At 57.7% G+C, this 8,452-nt stretch overlaps 1 protein-coding gene and 1 gene segment (V, D, J or C); both read right to left on the reverse strand.

Moving 5' to 3' along the window:
• Positions 1–273: 273 nt before the first annotated feature.
• On the reverse strand, positions 274–1,787 carry LOC130149113 (T cell receptor alpha variable 13-1-like). The segment is given in 2 exon segments: positions 274–836; positions 1,629–1,787. Coding segments are annotated over 2 exon segments (438 nt in total).
• Positions 1,788–6,790: 5,003 nt separating this feature from the next.
• Positions 6,791–8,227, reverse strand: LOC130149111 (collagen alpha-1(I) chain-like). The gene is made up of 2 exons (XM_056338417.1): positions 8,003–8,227; positions 6,791–7,465 (listed from the first exon to the last, which is right to left on the reverse strand). The coding sequence occupies exons 1-2, from the start codon at positions 8,052–8,054 to the stop codon at positions 6,873–6,875; spliced, it is 645 nt and encodes a 214-aa protein (XP_056194392.1). The 5' UTR covers positions 8,055–8,227; the 3' UTR covers positions 6,791–6,872.
• Positions 8,228–8,452: the final 225 nt, after the last annotated feature.

Here is an 8,452-nt window from a genome sequence, read left to right on the forward strand (position 1 = left end):
GTCCCAGACACACCCCTTCTGCGGCCACATGAGTGTGTCACTGTGGAACTGCTCCCTCTGCAAGGGCAGGGCCTGGTCCCAGACCCCTGAGGAGATCACCAAGGTCAGGCGGGAGCTGCTACCACTGAGGGATTTAATGTTTCTTTTCCTTTCTTTTCCTGGTACCATGGGAATTCTTTGGGTGGCTGCAGCAAAGGGGATGTTCTCCAGCTTTGCATTATCCTCCACACATAGGCTTGAGATGTGGACAGGCTCGATATCTGGAAGGGCCTTGAAAACGTCCACTCTGCGGTGCTTTCTTGAGCGCTTCTCATCATCAAAGAGCCTGGATCCAGACGCAGCTGCACAAGTCACACAGGCCTGTGCCTCACAGCAGTACAGGCTGGGGAGGCAGAGGCCCAGCCTCACCACAGCCCCCAGGTGCTGCTGCTGAGTAGGCTGAGCTCAGAGCTCCAGGCAAGCAGTGGCAGGGAGGGATGTGCCCCTCACAGCACCGCCCATGTTTCTATGCGCTGCTGCGTGCTGTGGGCACCACTGTGGGCTCAGTGCACAGAAATAGGCAGCGCTGTCCTGGAGCTCAGCATCCCGCACATGCAGAACCACCTGGGAGGTCTCCACAGACAGTGAAGACGAGAACCTCCCTGAATCCACCTGCGGTTTCCATTTGTACACTTCCTGCAGCAGCATCTGAGGGGACTGCGTCTGGCGCTGCTGGTACCAGAAGATGTAGGGATTGGCAGAACTGGTGGAGAAATTGCAGCGCAGAGCTGTGCTGTGTCCTCTCTGGATGGTCATTTCTGCGGGGAACTGGAGCACAGAGTCCTTTTGGGCATGACCTGTAAAGCCAGAAACTTCTTTCAGCCTTGCTTGCCTGTGCACCAGTCCATCTGTCACTTCCTGGGCTTGCTCACTGTCCCCGCTCTCCATCTCACTTTTCCCAGGCTCTGAGATGCTGAGCTGCTTGTCCCTGCACCCTTCTTTCTGCAGCTGCTTGCCACTCCTCACCGCCCAGATCATCCTGCTTTCCAGCAGTGCGCACATGTCTTTCCAGCCACTCTTTCTCTCCGTATCTGCCTCTGAGCTATGTTAACTGCTGCTGTCTCCTTCAGCAGCGGCAGCCATGAGCTGTCCTTCTCCCACCTCTGACTGTATCTTCTTGCTAGCGAAGCTCCTCCATATGACACAGCACGTCCTCTGCCCTTGCCCTGTCCCTGTACAGCATTTCAGCTCTCCTTGACTCTAGTTAGCCTTCTCTGTTTGTCCCCCGAGGTTTAGAGACAGCCCTGCAGAGGCTGGTAACCTTTTCTCCAGCACACCTAGGAGAGAAGCTCCTAGATGCCACACAGCTCTGTTCCCCAGCGTCTTCCCTCTTTCAGGCTTGGACTGTATTAGCAGCACACTCAAGAATGCTCGGTACCTGCAAATGCAGGGTAAAGTCTTGTCCTTCCTCTTATGCTCGTTACTCCTGACATCTCCCACATTATTTGCCATACCCACCTGCAGCCCCGGCTCTCCCTACAGAAACACTCCCTGATCCCCCAGGCCGTCAGGACTGACACCTCCGTGCTTCCACCACCAGCTGCGCAAACTCTTGCCTCGTTCACCCCAGCCTGGAAGTGGCATCTCACCAAAGGCTGCCAGTCCCGCCAGGGCTGCCAGCACAATCAGGGCCATGTCACGCTCTCCCTTCACGGGGTGTGCAGGCACCTGCCAGCCGGAGGGACCTGATGCTTGCAACTTCACCTCTTCCTCTGCCTCTGCCCGATCAAAGAGGCCTCCAAACCACAGCCCAGAGGGCGGAGCAAAACTCTCTCCCTGCTGCTCCAGGCAGGCCTCGTTGCACCTGTCCCCCAGCCTCTACCACCAGAACGTTCTCCAGAGCCTCGTGGTGTAGGTACCGTCCATCAGAGGGAATGGCATCCCTGGTGATCTTCTCCTGGCATCGGACCCAGGTGTCGCACACTCTCCCTTCCCCTCTGGCCGTGGAGCAGGAACCTGAAGAGAAACATCTCTGTAAAGAGCATCTGCTGCAGAAACCAGCCGTACAGGGACAGGCACGCTCCCGCACTCTGGCAGGGGGAGGACACTGCCACACAGCTCTCCGTTGTACAGGCAGTCCCCCTGTGTCCCTTCACCTGCCCACATTAGCCACAGGCGCCAGGTGCTTGTCCCACCCTGGGCCCCAGAACCGCTATCCCCAGGCAAGCCAAAGGGCTGCTCGGTTTTACTGCCTCCTGCTCCTGGAGCAGGGCTCCTCTGCCACTTCTCACCCAGGGCCCTTGGCTCACACAGCTGGCAGGGACTGCAGAAAACAGCTGGCGAGCGCAGCAGCCCCCATTCACAACCCCGCTCCCACAAGGCCTTCAGGGTCCTGCTGCTCAGCCGAGGCCGTGGCAGAAGGACGGTGGGCTGCCCTCTGCTCTCCAATGTCTGCAAACCTGCCAGGGGCTCCTGGTAATGCACTGTAGCTGCCACCACAGTCCCCAGCTGAGGCAGGACGAAGGGCTGAACCTTTCCCCTCTGCCTCTCAAGCCTGTGCACATGAACTTTCACAGCTGTGTCAGCTCCTGCAGCCGCACCAGCCTCGCTGGGGACTGGCTGGGACCAGGAGCCAACTTTGACATCTAGATGAACATGCCAGCCAAATGTTTTTTATATATATATATATATATCTGTATTTAGTATCCAATCATTGGTAAAATATGCATGATCATTAGTGAAAGATGTAGCTTAGATAGAATATAATCATTTGCAAAGATGGAGTGCATCCTTCCTTGCTTGGAGGCAGGTGGTCAAGGCTGTGAAACCAGATATATGGCCTTCTATGGAAACCGGTGGTTAAAATCAAGTAGGTAAGGGAGGCTCCCTTGGTTCCTCCTGGTAGCCCTGGCCAGGCTTTGGTGGGATCTGTGGGAGGAGTGTGAAACCAGATGTCTCTGCATTTGAAATCAGGTGATCTTGTTTATTCAACACTATAAGAGCTGGACCCTCTGACAGTGACTTTGGAGACCTCACCTATGAGTGGATGCCCTGTGTAGGACCTCCCAAATGCTGGGACAGGCTCTCCAAATCCTCACTGTAACCAGGGCTCCCAGCAGCTGTGGACCCGGATGACGGTAAAGTATTAAGGCAATTGGTGATGTATCTTTCTTAACCGCTGTAGCCTGTCATAGGCAGCAGTGATTAGGTGCATTGCCTTGTTTTATTCTTGCTGTATCCTTTCACTTACTACTTGTTTCACTTCCTATTCTATTTTTTAAAATGTAAGTAAAGATAAACTCACTTCTTTAACTAGGGGTCTCTTTTCGTTGTACTGACCCGGTCTATGGCAAAACACCTCTCTGCAGGAGGCCTTCCCACAGCAGCAGGAGCAGGCTGGAAGTGGACTGTGAAGCCGGGGCAGCCAGTTTGTAATTGTGTGCCTGAGCCAACGTTACAAAGGTACCAGCAAGAAACCACTTCTCCTTGTGGATTCAAAGCAATGGCTTGCCCCCAGGCTGTCTCAGTTGTGACTTTCTGTTCTAACAGGGCCTGGCTATGTTAGTGGGGTGGAAGAGATCCCCAGCCCCTGCCTGCTGAGCAGCAGCAATGCCCGGCTCATGTGGCAGGAGGACCTCTGCTGCCTGCCTCCCTGTGCAGACCCAAGAGGAGTCGCTCCTCGCCAGGGACCACGACTGAAGGGCAATGTTTTATCAGGGCATTTCACTTGCATGTCTGAAATCCTTTTTCCCTAGCTGTGCTACAAGGAACCATCACCTGCAGCAGCACAGCTGCACTTCCTAACCCAACCACAGTAAACCTTGTAACAAGCTGGAGTTCCTTCTTAATGAGGATAGCACCTGCAATGGTCCTTGTAGAAGAGGGAGGGATGGCATTTCTCCATACAGACGAGTAAGCCATTTGGCCACAGCACCGCCAAAGCGCTGCTCCTGGCCCTTGGCATGCCCCCTGGTTTGCCTGCCCAACCGAGGAGATCTTGGACATGGAGGAAACGGGTACAGAATCCATGCAGGTTTTACAGTCCAAACTAAGGGCGCTGCTGCCAGAGGTTCTGGGGTTTTTTGATGGTGATTTAAACCACCTACTGATGGAGCTGCCATGGTTCTTTACACCTCTCTTACTCCCCTGCTGATTGCCTTGATTTATACCCTGAGAACTCAGGATGTCCCAGCTGCTACTATCTGCTGATTTGCAGTCAACTTCTGTCCGGCTTGCGGTGGTTCACAGTAGCAATGATGTCAGATCTGTTTCCAATGGAAGAAAATGCTCTAAAAGCATGACCAGCCGCAATGGAGTAATCCTTCTGTGGACGCGATCTGCGCAGTGTCCTGTGCCCTGGCTGTGGCCTGCTGATGTAAGGGGGAGTTTGTGAGCATTGTGGACTGTCTGAGAAGGGCATATATGACTGTTAATTGAAAACACTTGATTCACAGAGGTGAGGAGTGGAATGTATTTGGTTTATGGGGCAAGGTTATGGTAGCAGGGGGGCTGCCGGGGTGGCTTCTGTGAGAAGGTGCCAGTCAGTGCCACCCCGTGTTGTTCAGAGCCAGTTTCAGGTGGCTACAAGACGGACCTGCCACTGACCAAAGCTGGGCCAGTCAGTGACGGTGGTGGTGCCTCCACAATAATACATTTAAGAAGGTTGAAAAAGTGGTGCACAAGAGCATGTGGGAGAGAGGAATGAGAATATGGGAGAGAAACAACTCTGCAGGCACTGAAGTCAGCAAAGAAGGAGGAGGGGATGAGGTGCTCCAGGTTCATGTGTGACTCATGACACAGGTTGTCCCTGATGAGCTGGTGATGCAGCTTGTCCCCCTGCAGCCCATGGAGGTTAAGGGTGGGGCAGACATCCACCTGCAGCCCATGGAGGAGCCCATGCCACAGCAGGTGGATGTGCCCTGAAGGAAGCTGTGACCCCATGGAGATCCCATCATGGAGCAGGCTTCTGGCAAGATCTGTGGCCCCACGGGGGATCCATGCTGTAGCAGTTTGGGAAGAACTGCAGCCCACGGAAAGGACTCGTGTTGGAGAAGGACAGTCTCCCACGGGAGGGACCCCACACCGCAGCAGGGAAAGAGCATGGGGAGGAAGAGGCGGCAGAGGGAATGAGTTATGAACTGACTGCAGCACCCATTGCACATCCTCCTGTGTTCCTCTGGGGGAGGAAGTAGGGACGTCAGGACGGAAGGTGAGCCCAGGCATAAGGAAGTGTTGCAGGGAAGGTGTTTTAAAATTTATTCTCATTTCTCATTCTCCTACTCTGATTTGATTGGCAAGAAATTAATTTCTCCAAGCTGAGCCTGTTTGCCTGTGACACCAACTGCTGGGTCAAAATTTCCCTGTCCTTGCCACAAACCATGAGCCTTCTTATTTTTCCATCCTGGTGAGTAGTGGGAGTGATAGAGCAGAGTGGGGGAGACGTTGCAGCCAGGCAAGGTCAACCCAACCCCAACACGCCATGCTCATGCTGGCCCAGTACAGCAGTAGAGATAGTTAACTGTCACAGCAGTATCCAAACTAGCCAGCTGCAACAAGGCTTTTACCATCACATACCCCCTTAACTTCAATAAGTAGCTCCTGCATCTTGCCCCGGCAGAGCTGCCAATCCCTCACAAGGTTTCACAAGGTCATCTACTGTCCATGCTGTTTCCTCATCCTCTTCAGGCCAGTCCACCCTGCTGCGTTCCTCTGCTGCATCTGGATTCTCTCTTCACCCAGGGCTCCTCTTGCAGCCAGCCTCTACCTTATCCAGCCCCCCCTTCTACTTCACACATCTCCCTGGCACTCTCCTTGGTTTTTTATACATCCAGAACACACGTGCACTCTTTCTCCTCCCTCTGCTTCTTCCAGGTCTCTCGTCATCCAGTGGTCCCCTTCCATACCCCTTAGAGCTATTTAACTACTTAGCAGGAACCAGCCACAGCTGCGCATTATCCACATCAGCCAACCCACCGACCCTGAAGGCAGCTCACAGCTGTGTATTATCAATGTTAATTAACAGGACTTCATTGCTCTATAATTCCTCTACAGCTAACAAACTTCCCTTTGCAGAAGGGACATTGCAGCAGCAGAGCCACCTGGGAGGAGGTGACCAAAAAGCCCACTGCCCACACTCCCGGCGCTGGCAGGGAGCAGAGCTTCTTTGTCATGACAGTGCTTTTTGCCAAGCACTTTGCGTATGGTGACACCATGACTGAAGGCCATGGCTGAGAGGATCGGGAACTCAGGCATAGCCAGGAAGAAGCAGGAAAATAACAGCAGGAGACACAAAGGATTGTTCTGTTGGCAAGGAATCTTGGGGACAGCATCTGGGGGACGATGGTGGTGACACAGCAGATCTCCAGGAAGGAAAGCCTGACAGGAAGAAATGCACAAGGATCTGCAGGGAATTGCCTGATTTGAATGCCCAGGGAGCTTGTTAGTGTTAATAACAACTCCAAGCTGAGATCTTTGTGTGCGTCCTTGGGATGGGGAAAATTACCGGGTGGAAGCTGCTGCTGTGTTTGCCCAAGGCAGCCAGGCAAAGGTGAGACACCCACTAAGCTGAGCATCGTGCTGGAGCATTTGCGTTCGCTTTATTCTTGACATCGTGAACTCCCTGTGCCATGGCAGCACTTGGAGGACCTAGAGGTGTCACTTGGCCTTCCTAAAAGTCATGAAGAGCTCAGCATCCTTGGCAAGAGGAGAAGCAGCCTGAGGTGGCCTGGATGGGAATCGGTCCCCTCTGGGAAGGCGTTGCGGGACAATGCCGGCAGGCCTTTTCAGACAGGCCAGGGGACGCCACGGTACCCGCAAGGCTCTGACCCCGTGCTGGGCAAGCACGAGCGCGTGGTGGGAAACACGCTGCGCCCCGCTGCCTTGCACAGACCCTCTCAGGCTCCCCGTGCAGCGCGGCCCAAGCGCGGCTGTTTGCTGCCTCGGAGCACCGATGCGCAGCAGCCCTCGAGGAGGAGAGGTGCTGAGCCCGGGCAGCGACTGCAAGGGGCACCCGCTGATCCCGGTGCCGGTGCCGGTGCCGCAGGCGGTGGCGGGAAGCGCCCGCGGCCGGGCGGGCCGAGGCGGCAGCGCCCCCTGGCGGGCCCGGCCGGGGCTGTCCCCCCGCCCCCGACACACACGCCCGGCCCCGGCCGCCGAGGTTCGTGCCCGGCCGCAGCCCCGGCTCCGAGCCCCGTGTCTCCCACGGCGCAGTAATACACCGCCGCGTCCCTGCGCCGGGGCCGGGCGAGCCACAGGGCGCTGGACCGGCGGTCTGCCGCCACCGACATCCGCCCCGGAGGGTCCTGCACCTCTCTGGACCCTTTGTGACCGCTCGTGATGAATGCGGGGCCTCGGCCCGGGAGCTGGCGGTACCACACTATCGACTCTCCTGTCCCTATGCTGGGGTGTGAGCAGTTGATGGCGATGCCGGTGTCCTCGGTGGTCTCTGCCGACGGCTCCTGCTGCACCTGGGCTCTGCCCACAGCCACTGCCGAGGAGAAAAAGAAGGGGGAATCCTCAAAACCTGCCTTGTGCCCTGCCCCGCCTGCCGTTCGCCATGGCAAATCCCAGTCGGGAACATTCGGGCATGGGGGGGGGAGAAGTGTTTCCAGAGGATGTCTAGCGGTGCATTAACGGAGGTGTCCGTTAACGGCTGGCAGACATACGCACGCGAGAGTGACAGGTGGAGTCACTGGACAAAAACAGGGACAAAGGGAAGGAGCCCGAGGGGAAGCAGCAGCGGGGAAGCAGCAGCGGGGAAGGAGCCCGAGGGGAAGCAGCAGCGGGGAAGGAGCGGCTGCAGGCGCTCCGCGGCAGAAGGCGGAGGGAAGGAGGCAGCGGGCAGGGCTGGACAGCGAGAGCACGGCGAGTTTCCGCAGGGAAGGCGGGATGGCAGCAGAGGGAGGGAGGGACGCGAGCCCGGCGCGGCGGCAGGGCTCCGTGCAGAAGCCCGAGGGGACGGCAGCCCCGCGGGGGCCCCCGCAGGCCGAGCCCCGGCCCGCCCCCCGCCGCCAGCCCCGCGCACCCAGCAGCAGCGCGGCCAGCCCCGCCAGCCCTGCGCCCCGGCCCCGCCGCATGCCGCCGCTCCGCCGCCCGCGCCTCGCTGCCCCGCGCCAGCCCCGGCTCTGGGCGGCGGCCGCGGCGCCTCCTCTCCGCCGCCTCCTCTGCTCCGCGCCGCCGCCAGCTCCGCCCCGGGGCTGAGCCCGGCGCCGGCGCCGCTCGGGGGCTCGCCGCAGCCTGGGGCAGCAGCGGGGCCTCGGCCCGGGAGATGGAGCAGCTTCCGGAGCTGCCTCCCCGCTCCGGGGCTGGAAGCGGCAGCCCCCGCTGCCCTGCGGGTGCCGGGGAGCAGCCTCAGAGCCTGCCTTCTGCTGCCTCTGCAGCCCACTTGGGTCATAGAGAAGGTGTGCGAGAAGATGCCGCTCCAGCTGTTGCCCAGCAGTGCTGAGAAAAGGGGAGCAATCGCCTCTCTTGGCCT

Source organism: Falco biarmicus, chromosome 4 (genome assembly GCF_023638135.1).
Source record: "Falco biarmicus isolate bFalBia1 chromosome 4, bFalBia1.pri, whole genome shotgun sequence".
Lineage (NCBI taxonomy): Eukaryota > Metazoa > Chordata > Aves > Falconiformes > Falconidae > Falco > Falco biarmicus.